The 19,618-nt window shown below is 59.0% G+C and overlaps 2 protein-coding genes across 6 annotated transcripts; both read right to left on the bottom strand.

The window, feature by feature from the left end:
- Positions 1-875: 875 nt before the first annotated feature.
- RAB1B (RAB1B, member RAS oncogene family) lies at positions 876-8,333 on the bottom strand. The gene is made up of 6 exons (XM_049642720.1): positions 8,078-8,333; positions 6,353-6,425; positions 6,002-6,097; positions 5,794-5,889; positions 2,435-2,566; positions 876-2,339 (listed from the first exon to the last, which is right to left on the bottom strand). Exons 1-6 carry the CDS (start codon positions 8,089-8,091, stop codon positions 2,145-2,147), a joined length of 606 nt encoding a protein of 201 aa, XP_049498677.1. The 5' UTR covers positions 8,092-8,333; the 3' UTR covers positions 876-2,144.
- Positions 8,334-8,893: 560 nt separating this feature from the next.
- KLC2 (kinesin light chain 2) lies at positions 8,894-19,359 on the bottom strand. 5 transcript variants are annotated; one of them, XM_049642830.1, is made up of 16 exons: positions 19,183-19,359; positions 18,088-18,326; positions 15,142-15,372; positions 14,940-15,009; positions 13,936-14,158; positions 13,140-13,227; positions 12,956-13,057; positions 12,690-12,863; positions 12,502-12,601; positions 11,758-11,807; positions 11,583-11,650; positions 11,052-11,160; positions 10,791-10,949; positions 10,592-10,716; positions 10,267-10,324; positions 8,894-9,895 (listed from the first exon to the last, which is right to left on the bottom strand). In XM_049642830.1, exons 2-16 carry the CDS (start codon positions 18,313-18,315, stop codon positions 9,812-9,814), a joined length of 1,869 nt encoding a protein of 622 aa, XP_049498787.1. In that variant the 5' UTR covers positions 18,316-18,326; positions 19,183-19,359; the 3' UTR covers positions 8,894-9,811. The 5 variants fall into 5 exon arrangements, with proteins under 5 accessions (XP_049498787.1, XP_049498782.1, XP_049498805.1 ...); XM_049642825.1 differs by having other exon boundaries at positions 18,088-18,363; XM_049642848.1 differs by lacking the exon at positions 19,183-19,359 and adding an exon at positions 19,035-19,175.
- Positions 19,360-19,618: the final 259 nt, after the last annotated feature.

The following is a 19,618-nucleotide window of genomic DNA, read 5'->3' on the forward strand; positions in this document are numbered from 1 at the left end:
TGGGGGACGCGGGCGGCGCGGCCGGGGCCGGGGCCGCGGGGCCGTGGGGCGCGCGGGGCGCGGGCCGGTGGGCTCTGGGGGCGCGTCCGCTGCCGGCTGCCCGGGCCCCGATCGCTCATCCTGCGATCCCTCGCCCGCGGCTCCCTCGCTCTCCAGCCCGCGAAGCCGGCGGGGCGGAGCCGGGGGCGGGGCCGCCGTGCTAGCGGCCTCGGGCGGGGCTGGGTCTCCGCGCGCCTCTCCGCTTGCACAGCCCGGCCCGGGAGCCACCTCCCCGCGCCAACCTCAGGGACACGTACGCAGGGACGCACATCTCTGGCAAGTGCCCGCCCCCGCCCCCCGCGTCACACAACGAGCTCGGTCCACTCGGACGAGCACACACACACACCCCTACCCTCACATACGTGTTTCGTACTTTGGCCGGGAGGCCAGGCTAAGAGGTCTTAAAGTGGGAGGAACTTGGCACTATGGGGGGGGGGGGGGGGGGGGGGGGGGACACCTGGCTTGAATCCAGGGCAAAGCTGGGAGACGGGCTGAAGGAGATGCGGGCCAGGCATGATGGGGCACATCCGCGGCCCAACCTCACAGCATGGATGGATGTGCGCCTGTGTGGGTGTTGGCGGCGGCTCACCAGGTACTGGCCGATGTCCGCCTGCCTCCCTTGCAGCCGGAACCGTGCTGGGCCCGTAGGGACACACCACAGAAGCAAAACCAGGCAGCCCTCCTGGCTTTAGGAAGTGGGTCAAGGGCTTTCAATAGCAACCCTAGGACACACAGCCCAAGCCAGGACCCTGTACTGCCAGCCAAGCCCAGGGCCCCAGCTCCATTTCCCCACCCCAAGACAGCTCCCGCCACAGACCACACTCAACCACCACAACTTCCTTGCAAAAACCCTCGGCTCACCGGAGGGCCAGTGGAAATTTATTTATTTTTTGTCCTTTCTGTCTTTCCCCAAGTGGCTTTTCCTTGCAAAACGCCTGACATGACACCAGAGGGGAACCTGGGAGTGGGGGGCACCCCAGGGACTTAAATACAAGCTGGAGGGCAGGGCACAGATGGGACAGGCGAGAGACAGCACAAGGGACATGGCTTCTCAGGTAGAGACCAAAGGTTTGTTTTTCTGCAGGAAGAAGCTGTGCCAGAGGGCAGGGGGCTAGGATCCCGGTTGGGGGGGGGGGGGGGGGGGGGGGGGAGGCCCTCAACCCTGGGTTTGCACCCACATTCCCCAGAGGAGAAGCAGCACCAGGGTATGAGGACCTGCCCTCACAGGTTTCCAAGAACAGAAGGGGGAGAATAAGCCAGATGTGCTGCCTCAGGGACAGGGAGGTGCTGGCAGAGTGAGGGTTAAGGCTGGCGCCCGGCCTCTGGCACGGTGGGCCTTCCGCCTCTGCCTGCCTTGGGGACAAAGGGGCACGGTGGGCAGGCAGCACATGGGCCTGGCTCTGGCAGGGCAGGGGGTGGCAGGAGCAGGCTCCCTCTGGGCTCAAGACACAGGCCCAGCATGGCTGCCCGCCCACCTGCTCTAGATGTGCTCAGACCCCACCGCAGCTGGACGGCTCGAGCTGTGAAGTGTGGAAGGGGCGGGGAGGGGAGGCAGGGAGGAAAGGGTGGGCTGCTGGGCCCCTGTGGCCCCCATGCCCTTCCTGAGGTCCAGCCCAGGGCCCTGGATCCTGGGTCCTGGATCCCCTGGTCCCATTCCTGGCCCTGGGTGCTGACTGCTGACAGGGGCTGCAGCGGCCAGGGAGGCTCTCAGCTCTTGGGGAAGGGGGGGTGGGGGGTGGGGTGGGAAGGAAAAAGGGTAAGGAGAGAAACCCACTGCAGCATACATGGGGGGCAAGGGAGGGGAACAGAGGAGCCCTCATCCCAAAGAAAGGTGTGTGGTGGGGTACCTTTTAAAGTTACCTAGAGGCAGCAGCAGAGCAAGCCCACATCCCCACCCCAGCCAAAGGTCCTGGGTGTCCTCCCTTGGGGGCCTTGACAAAACCGGGGCTCAGGGCAGCAGGCAGATGGGCCAGAGGGAGATGGGGAGCCCAGGACACCCCAAAGCCACAGACTCAAATGCCCCAGGACAGGGAGGCACCTCCTGTCCCCTCCAGGGGCATCATCTGGAGAAAGTGCCCCCTCCTGTCCCACCCCATGTGCCCCTCCTAGCAACAGCCACCACCAGCCGGCTTCACGGGGGTGCTGTCAATCTTGAGGTTGGGCCGCTCACCCCCTGAGGCTGCCCCAGGCCCCATCCGCTTTTTGATCTCAGCAGCCATGGTCATGAATGCCTGCTCGACATTGGTAGCGTTCTTGGCACTCGTCTCCAGGAAGGGGATGCCCAGAGAGTCTGCAAACTCCTGACAAGGGGAGGAGAGAGAAGAGGAGGGGAAGGAGGGGTGAGAGGCAGCAGACACCAGCCCATCCTGGGCGGCCTGACCCAGGCCCCGCTCACCTTGGCTGTGGTGTTATCCACCACTTTCTTGGTGGTGAGGTCGCTCTTGTTGCCCACCAGGAGCTTATTGACGTTCTCACTGGCATAGCGGTCAATTTCCTGTAGCCACTGCTTCACATTGGCGTAGGATTCCTAGAGGAGCCAGAATCAGAAGTTATTTTGCTCTCAAATCCCATCCCTACCCAAGGCCAGGAGAACCAGGGCTGTTAAAGGGGGCTTCCCTGGGCTCCTGAGAGAGGCAGGAGCCCTGAGAGCTCAGGGAACCAGACAGAAGCAGCTTTCTCCTCCAGGTTTAGGGGTCCTCTCTGATGCCCTCCGTCTGAGACCCCCAAAGCCAAGCCTGGCACCAGCTATCTGCTAACAGCCCCAGTACATAAAACAGCCCAGGCCTAAGGGCCAGCCAGCTCTGCTTCATGCTGTTGGTCTCTCCCTGAGACACAGAAAAGGTTGAAAACACGCAGGGAGCAAATAACAAAAGAGAAACCAGAGAGGAGACGAAAATGGAGGGGAACAGGTTAGCAAAGTTCCCATGGTGGCCTTAAAATCCCTGTAAGGTCTGAAGTCTTACAGCCCAATGGTAGGTGGAGGGTCCTCGCAGAGGAGACCCTGGCCTATTGAGAGAGACACATAGCCGGGAACAAGGCCAGACATGCATTCTGCTTCTGGCACCAATAGCCTCCTCACTCAGACCAGCCCTCCCAACAGCTGGCCACTCCCTTCCCCCTACCCCTGGCTCATAGACAAAGACAGATCTTTCAGGAACATGCGTGAGCTAGAGCCACTTTCCCCTCTTAGGAATCAGAACGTGGGGGGCTATCCCGCTGGATTCGAATTTACACCTCCTGCATGTCCTAGGCTGGGGCCCTGTGGACAAGGATGGGACACATACCTAGGTCCTACCCTAAGGCACTCAGGAGACAGTGGAGGACTAGAGCAGGACACACACGATGGCAAGACAGGGTGAGGAGCGCTGTAGGGATGGAAGGCAGGAGCCGCTGCAGCCCTAGGACTGCTTCTGCCCAGAGACTGCAGCTGACCGACGCCCGAAGGTACAAACTGGCCTTGTGTGGAAGCAAGTGGAGGAATGGGAAAGGTGCGAGGGGAGGAGATGACACACACCAGGTCAAGGAATGGGGTAGGGGGGTGAGGGGGCGCAGTGCCTTTGGAGAGCAGGGGGAAGCTGAAGGTTGCTGGCTACAGGCCCTGGGCACAGAAGGAAGGGGAAAGGAGGCAGGCCAGAAGATGGAAGGTCTTAGCTTGGCTGAATCTAGACAACCAGGAGCCCACGAGAGTTTTCTCAGGAAGGGAGCAGCAGAAGCACACCTGTGTTCTGGGAAGACAGTCCAGGTAGGAGTGTAGAGGCCAGTTCAGCCTGGTGAGAAGATGGAGACCAACTGGGAGGTGGCTGGAATGTTCTAGGGAAGAAATGTGCGCCCTGAGCCAAGGAGTGAGGCAAGGAAGAGTGCAGGATTCAGAGTCAAGACCATCCTGGGTTAAGTCCCCAGCTCTGCCAAATATTTACTGTGAGACCCTAGATTTGTCACCTGACCTCTCTGAGCTTCAACTTCCTCACTTCTATAAAACAGTATCTCCCGATGGGGCTGTTGTGAACATGAGATAATGAATGCAGGCCTGTCTCATGACAAGTGCTTAATTAGCAGGAGCTGCTATTATCCTCATCACTGCTATTATTACAAGGGAATGGACCTGAGAAAGAAGACAGAGAAGAGAACTGGGGGAGGGAAGAGTTTTCTGGTCAGACCAACAGGCACTCTGTTACAAAGATGGGGTTGTGGGAGATAGCATGGGGAGAGACAGTGAGGGCAGTGCTGGATACACTGAGTTCTGAAGATGATCCGGAGCTGAGAGGTTGGCTAGGGGAAGGGAAGGGCTGGCTTGGAAGCCAAGAACCCTGGTTCAAACACTGGCTTTGCCCTTTCTGGCTATGAGACCATGGGCAAGTTACTTAACACCTCCCTAAGCGTATCTCAGCCAGAAAACAGGGACCCCAGCACTCAGTTCACTGGACAAAGTGCCAGCAAGGTAGAACACAGAAGAAAAGACTCACAGCGATAGCTGTTTGCACAGGACTCACAGAACATAAGACAGGAACCAAACCACAAAGCGGCCAGACCCATGCAGGGAGAGTCAAGAAACACAAGATGAGGATGGGGGCAGGAGGTGGTAGTACAGAGCAAACCTGTAAAAATTCACTCAAAAGAGAATCTAATGCAGCAAAAGGTAGGAGAGCTGGAGATAGTAAACTTTCCAAGGAGAGGGAAGAGAATGAAGGTAAAAGCCATGAAAGGTCAATCAGGGCAAGAACTGAAATGAGGTCATGGGACTTGGCAGCTAGAGGTCCTTGGCGACCTCTGTCCGAGTAGAGCACAGTTCACCCACAGCCTGTTGTCCAAAAGACATCATGAGTTCCCAGCGAGCCCAAGGGCCCAGCTGCCCTTCAGAGCGGGAACTCCTCCAGGCCCAGGGCTGATAGAAGCATCTCCAAGGGGCTAGGACCAGGCCCCCCACTAAGCAACAAGGTTTAGTTGAAAAAACAAAGGCGGCAGAATCAGGTTTTCTGTCTGTCACTTAATGAACTGCGTGGCCCCAGGCAAGTCTCCTCACCATTCTGACCCGTTTCCTCATCTGTAAAGTGGGAACCTAATGCAGACCTCTTTAGAGTGTCACGAGGCTGTGGCAGGTTCTCTAAAAACTATAAGGTATGGTGGGACTGTTTCAGGTTCTAATGCCACCACTGCTGCCAGTGACACATGACTAATGCTGCCACAGCAGACACTGGGCTTCTACCTTGGCTCACAACGCGCCCCGAGTGCAGGGCTCCCCCACCTCCTTGTCTAAAGCCCTCCAATCGCTTCTCCACAGGATCTTCACACAGGAAGCCATGGGCCCAGCAAGGCAGCTAATCAGCTGACTAAACCCCTACAAAACACAGGTGCCCCGATTCTAGAATAAGGTGGCAAGTTTGGCCAAGAGTTGTGAGGCCTGGTTCTGCAACACCCTGCAGCAGGGCCTCAGGAGGATGCACTTCTGCGGCTGCTTCCCTCCTTGTGAAATGAGTCCGAGTACAGTCTCCTTTCCAGGCAGCATCCGGAAGAGAGGATGGGAAGAGTAAAAAGAAACAAGAACCAAAGACCTGGGGCACCTGACTGGTTCAGTCAGAACATGCGACTGTTGATCTCGGGGTTGTGAATTTGACCCTCAAATTGGGTATGGAGATTACTTAAAAAAATAAGATCTTTGGGGAAAAAAAAGAAAAAAAAAAAAAAAGAAAACAAAAAAAGAACAAAGATCCAAAACTGAGGAGGCAAAGCCGGGAATGTGGCCCCAGGAGTACCTACCTGGTCGGTGACATCGTACACCACAATGATGCCATGAGCCCCCCGGTAGTAGCTGGAAGTGATGGTCCGGAACCGTTCCTGACCAGCTGTGTCCCACTGTAAGAAAGTAGGAGAGAAGGGAAGGACAGGTCAGCTCCGGGCTACGGGCCGAGAACCCCGTCCCAAGGCGGCTGCCCCTGCACCAGGGACTGGGAAGAGCAACACTCACGATCTGAAGTTTGATGGTTTTGCCATCCAGCTCAATGGTTCGGATCTTGAAGTCCACCCCGATAGTGCTGATGTAGCTCTCTGTGTATGTGTCATCCTGGAAAAGCGGGGACCAGTGAAATGGCCTGGGTGAACAGGGCCAGGGCCCATCTGGAAAACCTCCCTCCAGGTCTCTGCCCCCAGCTGAGCTTGTAACTGCCACGCCCCCACTCTCAGCACCCCAACCTGCCAGCCCTGTGTCTTTCATCCTTGGGGTCTAAGGTCTTGCAACTACTGGGCTCTGGGCTGACCCCTCTCCCTCCTGCCACCAGCCAGGACCCCAGATGGACGGTATGGGAGGCTTCTTACTCACAGCAAACCGCAGAAGCAGGCATGACTTGCCCACGCCCGAATCACCAATCAGAAGCAGCTTAAACAGGTAGTCACTGGCAAGAAAGGATGGGAAGACGTGAAGGAAGGCAAAGAGCCCACCCGCCCCGCCATCCTGCAATCACAACTACGACACTCTGCCATGCCGTGAGGCTTGCCTTGGTTTAGAGTACTAAGGTGCTCACAAGATCCTCCCACAAGTCCTGGGAAGGGGAGGGCGGACCACCGCCCATATTACAGCTGGCCCAAAGGACTGTCCAAATTCCCACCTTACAGGGAAGGAAACTGAGGCACGGAGAGAAGCATGACTTGCCAAGGATCACAGTCATTAGGGGAAAAAGCTGGACATCCTATCCTGACTCCTGACAGACTCCATGGTCTCGCGGCCAGTAGGGACCATCTAGGGAATCCCCCACACTTCCCTGGGGCCCACCTGGCTTGGCAGGGGAGGCCCCAGAAGTGGAAGCTAGGGCCCAGCCTAGAGCTTAAGTGAACCTCTATGTAAGGAGCCTGGTAAGAAGAGGTGGTCAACACGTAGCAACGAGAGCAGTTAAAACGCGCTGAGTTCCTAAGTGTGCCTGGCCCTGGGCGAAACACTTCAGACACATCATCTCGTTTAAGCCTCACAACAGCCCTGTGAAGCGGACGGTGTTATTCCCAACCAATGAGGAAACCAGAAGTCAGAAGAGGGAAGTGTGACTTGCCCTAAGTTACACAGCTGTTAACTTTAAGACTGGAAACCAGGTTCAGACTCCAAAGTCTCTGAGAGCCTGCTGGTTCCCTTCTGTGTCCCTGATAAGCCAGCTCAGAGCTTCACCCTTCCCCAAGGAAATCTGAGGCCTGGATCTGGAGGAGAAAAAGGAAGTGGCGGAAGAGGAAGAAGGTAACTGACACTTGGGGAAATCTGTCAATGAGAAGTCCGGGACAGAGATGTGGGCCACCTACCCGCAGGGGGAGTGACCAAGAAGTGAGGAGAGTCTGAGGTACAGAGAATCCCACTGGAAGGGAGAAACAAATGCCACATTCATCTAAACTTCACCGGCAGCGTGACGGGGAAGGGAAGGGGTGTGACGATGGCGCTGGGGGCCTGCGCCAAGGTGAGGAGAGGGCGGGAAGGGACTGGCCTCCAGGAGCGGCAGGACAGCTAGACCCAGGCAAGGGGCAAAGCGGCGGTCCCGGAGGGGAGGACCCACGGGAGAGCGACCCAGCGCGGTGCCTCGAGGCTTCCCGCGCCTGACCAGCCCCTGAAACAGGATTCCGGGAGAACGGGAAGAACAGAAAGGCTGACTGTCTGACCTAAAGGGCGCCCGACTCTGGACCCGCTCCAAAACGCCGGGACAGTCGTCAGCACCCAGACCGCCACTCTCTCAAGCAGCAGGTGGGGAAACTGAGGCCGGGAGAGACCGAGGCTGCAGGGTCACCTGACCGATAAGGCCTGGTAGGGGCCGGTGCTTCGGACTCCAAGTAGTGCCCCTCGGGGTCGCAGTGTCTGGGCGCCGGGTGCAAGAACTCGGGGTGCCGAGCCGGGGTCCGGGGGCCCCCGGGGGGAGGGGCAGGACCCGGATGTGGGGGGGGGGGGTCAGCGGAAGAGGGACCCGGATGTGGGGGCGCCGCGCAGTCCTGACCCAGGCCGGACAACCCCGGTAAGCGTACAGCCCCGTACTCGGGATCGAGGCTGCGCCGGACGGCGCGGGCGGGGCTCACTCACTATTCGGGGTTCATGGCGGCGGCGGTGGCCCGCTCGGTCGCTCCCAGTCAGCTCTGCTCCGCCTCCCGTTCCAAGATGGTGGCCGCTCCGCCCCAGAGGCCCCGCCCGCGACGCGCAGGCGCAAACATTCCCGACTTGGGTCTTGCTGCGTTGCTTCTCGGAACTTGTAGTCTCCTTGCTTTTCCCAACTCACCCCCGCTGCGCAGGCGTAAACCCGAGGTTGTGTCTCCTAGCTCACGCCCCATCATCGCCGCGCGATGCCTTCTGGGGCTTGTAGTTCGTTCCCCGTAGCCGTAACTGGGCTTGATGAAAGCGCCCAGGAGCCTGACTGTGTCCCCACCAGGAAAGCTCAATTTAGGGCTGGGGTTGACACGTTTCGTGTCTGCCTGGCAGAGGTGGTCATCCCTACCCTCTCAGCTCCCGGAGCTGTTAGCATTAGAAGTTCATTTATTTGGGGTTCTTGGTGTGCTGGTACTGTTAATTCAGATGCAGCCCCGGGAGGGTGTCGTCACCCACATTTTATAGATGGAAAAGTCGACTCTCGGTAATTCGCTCAAGGTGAAACAGCCTTGTAAGGGGAAGAGTTCAAAGACCGCTGTCCCTAGAACCTCAGAGATGAAGGTTGTTAGAAAAAACCCTGAACTTGCGAGGCCCCCTAACAAATCCGGGATAGGAGCAAAATATCTGGGCTTCGGCTGCACGGGACCGGACGTGAAAGACACACACAAACGCTCGCTCGCTCGCAGCCTCTCCCGCCCTCACCCCCAATCTAGAGACGCTAGGAGACCTCGGCCTCCGCTCCAAAACAAGCCCGGCTCAGATTCAAACGGTCTTTATTTCTACAGCAACATTTGAAAATAGAAAGCGACCGCCTCACCCCCAACAGGGACAGCCCCTCCTGCCACAGGGGGTCATCACTGCCCCTCGCGAGAAGCTGCAGGCGTGGGATGAGGCGTGGCAGGATGGCTCGACGGGCGGTGCCCGGGGCGGGGTCAGGCCGTGCCTGGGCGGGGCCGGGCGGGAGGGGCAGTGCATAGGCCGGGATGCTGGGCAGGGCCCGGCGGTGAAAGGACGGGCAAGGGGAGGGCTCTCCGTCCTGGGGCACGGGCGATGGTGGGGCTCAACGCGCCCCTCAGAGGCGAGGAGGAGCGCGAGAAGGCCCAGGGAACCCTTTGGGGAGGCGCTGCCCCCCCCCAAGATGTAGAGCTTGGAAGATACCACCGCGCGGAATGGGGGTGATTAAGGCCTGGGCGGTACCACTAGAGGAGGACAGGGTGAGGGGAGAACCGGGGAGTACCGTGGACTGAGGGGAGGGGCGCGGCCAATAACTTATTTCTCTATATACAGAAGCAACGGCCGGGGGCGGGGGACAGGGGGGAGGGCAGGAGTGCTGAAGGGACGGCAGGTGCTCAGTGTTCTTGTCTCCGGGGCCTGGGGAGGGCGGGCCGCTGTGTCTCTACCTTGGAGACCCTGGCCAGCCCCTCACGCTGGCCCTGAACCTAAAGAAGAGGGGGCCCTGCTGGATGGAATAAATAAGGGGTAGAGCTGGAGCAGGCAGGCCCTGCCTCCAGGGCTTAGGGCTGAGATGACGAGGGAGGAGGTTACCCTGAGATTGAACAGAAAAGACAGGGGTCCTTGGGAAAGACACGTGGGGCAAGCAGCAGGCCCATGCGAAGGGCTGGGGATGGGGACAGTGCCGGGTGGAGGCTCTGGCAACTGGCTGCCCCTTCAGGATTAGCCCACGAGGGAGCTTCGTCGGGAGAGGTCCATGGAGCTGGAGCTGAGGGTGCGGCTGTCAGAGAAACCTGTGCCTCCAGGCTGTGGGCAGAAGGGGCAGGTGGCTCAGCTTCCTGCTGCTGCCGGTCTGTACTTCCCCGGCAGAAGGGGCCTGATCAGCCATAGGCCCTGAGCTGGGCCCCCGACCATGTCGTGGTGCTCTGAACTCCTGCCCACCTCAGCGGTTACTGTGTTGGCCCTGGCCACGTGCACATCCATCCCAGGCGGGAGCAGGGTTTCCCTCATTTGTCTTCCCTGTGTCCAGCCCAAAGCTGGGCCTGGCACAGAGCTGGAAATGTTGCTAGGTAAGTAGACGTGATTGGCAAGCTTGGCCAGTACACAGGACATGCAGCCTTTGGGCCCTGGGGCCTGGGCTTCAGCTACCCAGTGCCCAAACACCCACCCAGCCATACCTGGACAGGCTCTTCCACACTCTTGTTGAGGAAGTTGAGAGAACTAGCCCGCTTCATCCTGAGGGGAAAGGAATGCCTGGATTTGCCCAGGGTGAATGGGGTGGGCTGGGGGAGGGGGAGACGTGGGAAGGGGTCAGGTTGGGGCTGGAAAGGGAGGCTCACGGGAAGGGAGCAGATCTGGTGGGTGGCGGAGCTTGAGAGAGACAAGGGAGTTCATGTGGATCAGAAGCTCATCTGGGGTTGGTGGGTTACTGGGCGGGTTCGTGAGAGGCTCACTCTGGGTGGGCAGCGGGGGGAGTGGGGGCGATCAGGGGCAGAGGCTCACCTGGGATTAGGAGGCTCCTGCGGGCCACCACCCTGCAGCTTCTTCACCAGCATCTCACTGCTCCGCCTCAGGGCATCTCGGAGCTTCCCAAAGGAGCCACTGCGCCGCAAGGAGCCACTGCCATCCTGTGGGGCAGACGTTTGTCTCTGTGCCACACTGACCACACAGCCTCCCGGCCCACCCAAGACCCTAGACTCACCCCGCTCCATTCGGCTGCAGGCCCTGCCTCCTCGAGTTCAGACTCAGGCCGAGCCCCAGCACCCCCGGTCACGTCCCGGCTGCCACGGCGGTCTCCCCGTCCACCACTGCTATCTTTCAGCAGTTCCACCACCCTGGTCTGGCTTGCAGGGTCCAGGCCCTGAGGGAGAGGCAGGGCACATCGGATGGAGCCGTGAATCCTGACTGGAACACACAGGGCCACACAGGTCCCTGCCCACCCCCCTCGGGCCCGTGGCCTCACCTGCTTGCGGCTTCGGCTGGCGCAGTCCTCCAGTGTGTGTGCCGCTTCTAGCTTGCCCTGGCGCCGGTAGAGGGCCCCCAAGCTGCGCAGGGTAGTGTTGACTGTGGGGCTGTGGATGGGAGAGCGGGATAGTCTCAGACTCCATGTTCCCCAGGAACCAGGCCCATCCAGCCCACATTGGGCCCTGACGAGCCATCCAGCCAACCAGGATCTCTCCCCTCCCGTGTCAAGCCCTGTGCTTGTGCTAGACTCTCCTGGTTCGGAATCACCCCAACCCCAGCCCTACGTGGGGTGCTGCCACCAGGACTAAAAGCTGGGAGACCCAAGAGCAAGATAATCGGCCATCCCAACGCAGCGAGCCTTTCTGGGACAGGTGGCCTGTGACCCAGGTCTTGAAAGCCAAGGTGACAAAGAAGAGGTGTGTGTTCTGGGGGTGAGCAGGATGGAGTCCAGAGCCTGGACTTGGCCCCCGCTCAGGATGCTGTTTCCCTGCCAGCTGCTCTATTGCCAGCCCTGCCCCACTGTCCTCACCTGTCTACTTTACAGGCCTTGTACCAGCTGCCATATTCCCCATAGGGGGTGCTGTCCCGGCGCTTGTCCTAGGGGGAAAGAATGGTCAGCAGAGGTGGCAGAAGTCCCTCCCCTCTACACATCCCTAGCCTCACCCTCCCTCCCCAGGCCACCCCAGCCCTGCCCATAGAGCTACCTTGCTCTCTTCCCGTTCTTCTGCGTGCATCCAGATGGGCTTGTTGTCCCCTGGGGGGAGAAAGGGGGCTGTCACCAGCCTCCCATATAGGCTTCTCCTGGTTGAAACATAGGACTGGGGTCTGGGGAGGAGGTCAGGGGTACCCAGGAAGGATCAGGGTTGGGCTTTGTTGAATGAATGAATGTATGAATGAATGAATGAATGAATGAATGAATGGGTAACAAAGAAACAGACTCAGAACATTACTGACCCTCTTCTGGAGCAAAGAGATGACAGGGCATAGGCCTATGCTTGTGGGGCTTGCGATTGAGGGTTGGGGGCAGCGGATCCTTAAACACCTCAAGCCCACAGCCCGAGACATGTGCTAGGCCTAAATGATAGGCCAGGCTGAGGGATCACACGGCAGGAAATGACCAACCATGGGGGGCCAGAAGGTGGCTTCCCCGGGGGGGGGGGGGGACATTTGGAGTGGGGCCTCATGAGGGGCAGGAATTGCCCAGCAGGGGAGGTAAAAAGACTTTGGGCCCAGGGCACAGCGTATGCAAAAGCTGCGTGTAGTACCAGCACGACCCAGGAGGCCGTGTGCGTTGGGTGTGTGTGTTCACACGTGCACACAAATGGCTGGGGACCAGCCAGACCCCACGAGGGCCTGTCCAGCTGAGGTATTTACCCTGGATGCTGATGGCTGAGGGGGGCCTGTGCTGCGTGAGTGGGGGGTGGGGCACAGGGTGGTCACAGACTCACCATTGACAGAGCCGAACTCCTTCTCATGAGCCCGGGTGAGGATCTCCTTGTACAGGGTCTCTGCGTCCTGGTACTTGCCCTGTTTCAGGTAGCAGGAGGCCTGGAGGGAAGCGGCCAGAGGGTGAGCAGAATGCAGGGAGTCGAGCCTTTTCCTTCCTTCCTCCCACCCCATTCGTGGCCCAGGGTACCAGGTTATTCTTGGTTTTGGCCACGTTGGGGTCATCAGGCCCGAGGCGTGTGGCATAGATCTCCAGCGCCCGCCGGTAGTAGTATTCCACCTCTTCAGCTTTGCCCTGGTTCTGGCACAGCAGGGCCAGGTTGCTCAGCTGCTTGGCCACATCTGGATGAAACTTGCCCAGGACCTGCGATGGGAGTGGGAGCCAGTGGCTGGGCTCAAGGCTGGCCTGGGCCCCCACCTGCCAGCCTTGAGCTGCCCAGCCCTGCCTGCTCTCACCTTCTCCCGGATTTCTAATGCCCGTTTGCACAGTGGCTCGGCCTCTTTGTACTTGCCCCGCTTGCCATACAGAACTGCTAGGTTGTTTAACGTTGCGGCCACCTGGTGGGTGGGAGAGTGGAGGTCAATGACCCAGGGCGCTGCCTGGGGCGGGGGCAGCTCCCCCACCCCCGCCCTCACTCACAGCCGGGTGGTCCTTGCCCAGTGTCTTTTCGCGGATGGCCAGGGCATCGTTGAGCAGGTGGGCAGCCTCTTTGTACTTGTTCTGGTCCCTGGGTGCGGGTAGAAGCATGGTAAGTAAGGGTTGTCCTCCAGCCCGAGGCCCTCCCCCTAGTGGTCTCAGATCTCCACGGTCACTCCTCTTGTATTTACTGGTGAGTGGGCATGATTATGACCCAGAGCTTCGGGAGACCCGTTCAGCCAGCAGATTGGGGCGGGGGACTTTGGACAGTTCACTCACAATTCACCAGGGCATAGAGTGCCGGGGTATGAGCCAGATTCCCCTAGATCTGCCACCCCACCCCCACCCCACTGCCTCATGCCCAGGGCACCTTGTTGTCTATTCCTCAGGGCCTTTGCTCATACTCCTCTTTCTGCCAGGGGAAACGTTTCCAACACACTCATGTTCTGGGCAACTCATCTTTCACCAAAGATCCCACTTAAGCCTTGATGCCTGGAGAAGCAGTGCTGACTCCCCGGTATCCTTAGGGTCTTCATGTGCTGCCCTGGTCCCTACTTACGCCCAAGTCTTTTTCCTCCAATGGACTAAGCCTTATTCACATCTGTAGCCCAGGTTCACAGGGGCCTAGGCATCCTGTGGACTCCGCACCCTCTGGACACATGCTCCTTCTCTCTGCCCAACTGCCCAGTGGAGCTGAGTCCTGACCGTCACCAGGGCCTAAGGGTTTGTGACCAGGGCTGGAGCTTTCAGAAAGTGTGCAGGCACTCCCATGGATGACTGTGGCCAGAGGAGCCCTCACCGATAGACCAAAGCCAGGATGTTCAGCATGGTGGCAACATCAGGGTGGTCGTGGCCCGAGGTCTTCTCCAGGTCCTCGAGCGCCTGCTTGCAGAGTGGCACGGCCACCTCGTAGCGGCCCTGTGAGGCGTACTGAATCACCAGGTTGTGCAGGGTGCGGAGCCGTGCTGGGATTTCATAGCCCCCGTGCTGGGCAGCCACATCCCCTCCTCCAGGGCCGGGGGCTGCAAGGCCAAGGGCAGATAAGATGTACCAACTGGGTTGAGCTGGCACACACCAGCCATGTCTTTGACCTACCTGACATGTGGCCCTGGGCAAGTCACTTACTATTCTGCCTTAGTTTCCCCATCTGTAGAGTGGGTAGAATCCGGGCCGCAATGCCTCAAGCTATGTGTTCTAGAGCAAGCCATCTAACCTCCAAGCCTCGGCCTCCCATCCGCAGAAGGGACACTTGACACTGTAAGCGCTGGCCCAGGGCTCAGTACTGTGCACACATCCTCCGTTAACCCTCAGAGGAGGCTTAGAGAGGGAAAGAAACCAGTGGTCCCAGAACAATTGGTGGCAGAGCAGGACTTACACCTAGGCTAGGCAGCTCTAAAGCTCTGAACTATGATAACTGCTCCTCAAGGCTTAGGGGGAGAAAAGCACTTTTAAACTCTAACATGCTGGGGGGGCTCAGTGTGTTGAGCGTCCGACTCTTGATTTCAGCTCAGGTTATGACCTTATGGTTCGTGAGTTTGAGCTGACAGCTCAGAGCCTGGAGTCTGCTTCGGATTCTGTGTCTCCCCTTCTCTCTGCCCCTCCCCCGCTCATGCTCTGTTTCTCTCAAAAAAAAAAAAAAAAAATTAAAAACTCTAACATGCTGGGATGTGATGATCAGAAATGAGGCGGGAAAGAACACAGTTGCCTTTTGGTCCCTGTTTCTGGTGACCTCTGGGTCCCAAGGACAAGGAGTTTACACAGCTCTCCCTCCCCCTGCCCCCAGAACCAGCTGTCCCTCTGCACCTGGGCTCTGCTCCTCCTCGTTGGGGAACAGGTCATCCAGAGAGTCTTTGGGGACGTCCCCCTTCTCCTCCTGGGGAGGAGGACAGAACGAGTGTCAGGGAAGGTGGGGCGCGGTAGCCCAAGTGTCAGTGGCTGGGTCAGAGCCAGCCACGCTGCCCCTCCCCCTCCCAGGCCCCCCTGCCCGATGGCTGTAGGGGCTCACACTGGGGGATGTGTCCTCATCCAGCTTGCGGATCTGGCTCATGAACAGCAAATGCTGCTTCTCCTCCTCCAGCTGGGCCACAGCCTGCTCGCTGCGCTGCAGCTTCTGCTGTGTTCCCGCCAGCTCCTCGCGCAGCCACTGGTTCTCCTGCACCAGGCGCCGGACCTGAGCCCGCAGCTTCTGCTTTTCTGACTCCACGGCCCCCAGGTGGCTCGACAGCGCCAGGATCACCTGTGCCGGCCAGCCAGGATGAGGGTTAGAGCCTTGTGCACCCCCAGCCTGGGCCTCCCGGGGTACTGGGGCCTGGCCCTGCCTATGAGGAGCTACAGGGCTGATCATCAAGGGAGTGTTCCCGCAAGGCCCCAAACGGACCCTCGTCCAAGACCTAAACCCAGGAGATTTGGAGACCCTCAGTTCCTTCCTTCTGGGGTGGGGAGCCCTGGGCTCCCAGGCCGGCTCTGCTGGACTCTGAGATAGTCCATCCACTTTCCTGGGCCTCCGGCTAGTCCTCTGCATTAAAAATCCAGTTCCCGAGGTGCCTGGGTGGCTCAGTTAAGCGTCCAACTTCGGATTAGGTCATGAGCTTGAGGCTTGGGGGTTCGAACCCCACGTCGGGCTCTGTACTGATGGTGTGGAGCCTGCTTGGGATCCTTGCTCTCTCCTCTCTCTCTCTCTGCCCCTCCCCCACTCGTGCTTTCTCTCTCTGTCAAAATAAGTAAATAAACTTAAAAAACAAAACAAAACAAAAAACCAGTTCCCATCTCACTGGGTTTATCATGAAGACGGCTTGTTGGGGTGTTGCGTTTTCTCTGAATTAGCCTTTCTCTTCGTCTCTCCTGGGGCTTGGACTCAAGCCCTGTGGCCACAGCCGCTATAGCACTGCCCCCTGCTCCAGGGCTAGCACTTTCCTAAGAACTCTGATAAATGGCTGAAGGGCCACTGAAAGGCCCCATCCTGACTTCTGCCAAGGTAAGCCCTTGCCCTTTTGCAGTTCCCAGAGAGGAGAGGTGTCCATGTCCCAAGCCTTCAGATGGTCTGGGAACCACAGGGGAAGGGGACCCAGAGGCCTCAGCTTCTGTCCTTACCCCTCTCTCCAACCTCTAGGACTCTTTTCCTGAGCATTTAGGCTCTTCCTGCCTGGGAGCCTTGCATAGGATCTACTCTTTCTCCATCCTTCACAGCCAGGGTCGTTTCTGCAGCCCCAGGAAAGGAAGGCACTTTCCTCTCCCTCCGTGCCACCTCTTATCCATCTGTGTGGGTGCCTGTGCACACCAGGAGGGGGACCCCTGTGTGTTTATCTCTGTACCTGGCAGCCACCTGGCCAAGGAGGGAATGACCAGCAGGCTGTCCTGCCAGAGGACCAAGCTGTCTGGCACCCTGCACTTTCTATTCATTAGCAAAATGCATAAGTGACAGGTGTGTTCGCAACCACTAGCTTTTTGAAAAATTCCCTTCGCAGCCTGGAAGTATATATATACAGCAGGTGGCATGATCCTTAAAGGCAAGGAAACCGAGATGTTACCACCTGCCCAGGATTCATAGAGCCAGGCGGTGTCTCAGCCAAGATTTGAAGGGGCCAAGACTCTTTCCCCCAGAGAAAGCGTGTACCCCTTGTGTACCCCAGTGCCTCGTGAATATCTCTATCTGCACCTCGTCCTGGCAGCCCCAACTTAAGAGGACCAAAACTGAACCCCTGATCACCTAGGCTCTCTCATCACCTTCACTTGCTCAAACCACAAATCTGGGAGTTATTCTGCCCTCCTTCCTCTCCCTTACTTCATCCCCAGGTCCTGCTGGACCCACCTCCAGAACATCTAGAACTGGTCCTCTCGCTTCCCTCGTGGCCACCCCTTAGTCCAAGCTACTGTTTCTCATTTGAATTCCAGCAGTGCCTTCCTAACTACCTGCTGCCTGCCTCCACCCTTGACTCACCAAAGTTCATTCTCCACACCTCAGCCAAAGGGAATTTTTACTCCTTTTTTTATTTTTTAAAGATTTTTTAAAAAGTAACCTCTATACCCAACGTGGGACTTGAACCCACAACCCTGAGATCAAGTCGCATGCTCTAATGACCGAGCCAGCCAGGTGCCCCGAAGGGACCTTTCAAAATCTAAGTCAGACGGTGTCTCTTGACTCCTAAAGCCCTCCAAAGGCTTCCTGCTTTCCTGAGAATACAACCCAAACTAATAAGGTGCAGCATGATCTGGTCCCTGCCTTCTCCACAGGCCTCTTCTGTCCCTCTCCTTCCCCATGAAGATCTAGTTAGACAGGTCTTCTCTCAATTCTCCCACTACAAGAGCTTTCCTACCTCAGGACCTTTGCACATGCAACCTCTCGCCTTCCTCCCTTTTCTGGAGGCTGGTTCATTCCTTCCTCCAGGTCGTGGTTTAAATGTCACTTCCTCAGAAGTCTTGCCTGACCAATAAATTACACCTCTTCCTATAAGCTATCCAAGACCTTGTTGTTTTCTTTGGAGAACTTATCACAATATGTAACAAATGTATATGTGTTTCTGACTCTCTCCCCAGTGGACCCGTCTGTCTTGTTGGGGCTGTCTGTCTGGCACATAACAGATTGCCTGGCACATAGTAGGCACTTGGTAACTTACCTGTGAAGGAACAAATAAGAGAATGAATGGGGCCGGGGGCGGTTCTTAAGGATTTCCTTTTTGTTTTCTTACATCATTCAGTCTCTGCTACCCATCAGAGAAGCCAGGAACAGGGTTCTGTGTCGGGGCTAAAGGATGATCAGGCTCTCCTGAGGCAAGGCACAGCTGGGGTCTCCAAAGCCCATTTGTTTGTTCAACAGATATTACTGGAATCTTACCATGGGGCTCCAGAGGCCACATGGTTCCCTGCTCAGATTCTGTTCCTACACTGCCAGGTTTCCTCTGTCAGGCTCCATCCCTCCCTTGACCTCCCACCTCGGCATCCCAGACCAGCCTACCTGGGCCTCCCCCAGACCCAGCTCGATGGCTTCTAGGGAGCGACGCAGGAGAACACAGCGCTCCTGTGAGCCGGGCTCTGCCTCGCCAGCTTCATGTGCTACCAAGGGAGCGAGAAGGGCACGATGCTCCCCGCGCAGGGTCTCCAGGCCTTGGATGACGGCCTTGGTGCCCAGCACGATCTCATCCTGGCTCAGCTTCTCCTCCCGCGGAAGCACCATCGTAGCCATGGCTGTGCCGCCTGTGAAGGCGAGGAGGCGGGCAGGCGGGTGCCGGGCCTGGGGCCACACCGCCGTCCACCCCGGATTAGGTAAACACCTTCAGTCCCCGACGCCCGGGTCCCCAGGGTGCCCGGGTCCCCCAGCCGACAGCCCGCACCGTGCCCGCGCTCGGCCTACAGGGGGCGCGCCCAGGTCGTCTCGGCCCGGGAGACGCAATGCGGTGAGGCCCGACCCGGATTCGGTCCAGACCACGGGCTCAGGCCGGTTTAGGCGGCCCAGACTCGGGACTGCCCCGGCGACTCCCTTAGCCAGGACAGGGAGCACCGGAGGACGGTCCTACGGGGATCGTGCAGGCTCACTCCCGTATGGGAGACTCCCGTCCCTCCAGGAGATCCAGTCCCAACCGCCCGGGCGGCCCCTTCCCCAACAGGCAGGCCGATCATGGCGGGGGGGGGGGGGGAGGACCCTCCCCCTAAAGGAGCTGGAGATCTCGGCTGCTACGTCGTCTCCCCACCCGGGGCCGCGCCCACAATGACCCTTCCCCATAGGTCGGCGCAACGCCCCGAGGACCCCTCCTCCTGGAAAGGTCGAACTCCCGCCCCCGGCCACGCAGGACCGCGCCCCCTCCCAGCAGACCGGCCCTGTTCTCCCACAGGCCGCACCCACGACGCCCCCACCCCTAGGCCAACCCAGAGGCCCCTCTCCCGGCCGGATCGGCCCGCGCAGACCTGCGCCTCCCGCTCCCGCCGGGCTCCGGCTCAGGTTCCGGCTCCCGCCCCGCTTCACCCGGACCGGCAGCCGTAAGCCGGTCCCACCGCCTCCATCCCGCCGGCCTTCCCAGCAGTCCCTGCGCCGCCTTAAAGGTGAAGCCTCTACCTCGGCGGCGTCGGAGGGGGCGAAACACGCTCTTCTCTTCCCGCAGGCGGCCTTAAAGGAGCGTGCAAGCCGGGCCCGCTCCAGGCTAGGAGGGGGACTGGGGCGGGGCCATCCTATGTGGAGGGCGGGGCGTGGGCTCCCCCGAGGCACCTGGTTCCAGCTGCCACCACCCAAAACCCCGAGGCCTTGGATTCATCGACTGTAAACCTGGCCGAGGCCGCAGGGATGTGGGGAGGCTCGGGAGATCGTGAGCCTGTAGAGCCTGAATGCAGGCAGTGCCACAGCCAGAAAGGACGTCGGGAGAAACCGAGGCGCCGGGAGGCTCAGCCTCCTCTGAGTCCAGAGACCCAGAGACTTTTGACATGTATTGACATTTATTGACGGTTACTGGGGCGGTTGCCACTTTCCGAGCGCTTACTGTGTGTCGGGCGCTTTG

Source organism: Panthera uncia, chromosome D1, assembly GCF_023721935.1.
Source record: "Panthera uncia isolate 11264 chromosome D1, Puncia_PCG_1.0, whole genome shotgun sequence".
NCBI classification, from domain to species: domain Eukaryota; kingdom Metazoa; phylum Chordata; class Mammalia; order Carnivora; family Felidae; genus Panthera; species Panthera uncia.

What these genes read in the sequence shown, in the direction of transcription:
- RAB1B (XM_049642720.1), bottom strand. An exon ending in GCCTGCTTCTGCGGTTTGCT is followed by an intron (nt 6,098 to 6,352) that starts GTGAGTAAGAAG and finishes CCGCTTTTCCAG; the next exon opens with GATGACACATACACAGAGAG. An exon ending in AAACCATCAAACTTCAGATC is followed by an intron (nt 5,890 to 6,001) that starts GTGAGTGTTGCT and finishes ACTTTCTTACAG; the next exon opens with TGGGACACAGCTGGTCAGGA.
- KLC2 (XM_049642830.1), bottom strand. Translation starts at nt 18,315, where the DNA reads ATGGCTACGATGGTGCTTCCGCGGGAGGAGAAGCTGAGCCAGGATGAG. An exon ending in ATGAGGACACATCCCCCAGT is followed by an intron (nt 15,010 to 15,141) that starts GTGAGCCCCTAC and finishes CCTCCTCCCCAG; the next exon opens with GAGGAGAAGGGGGACGTCCC. An exon ending in TGGGCAAGGACCACCCGGCT is followed by an intron (nt 13,058 to 13,139) that starts GTGAGTGAGGGC and finishes CCCACCCACCAG; the next exon opens with GTGGCCGCAACGTTAAACAA.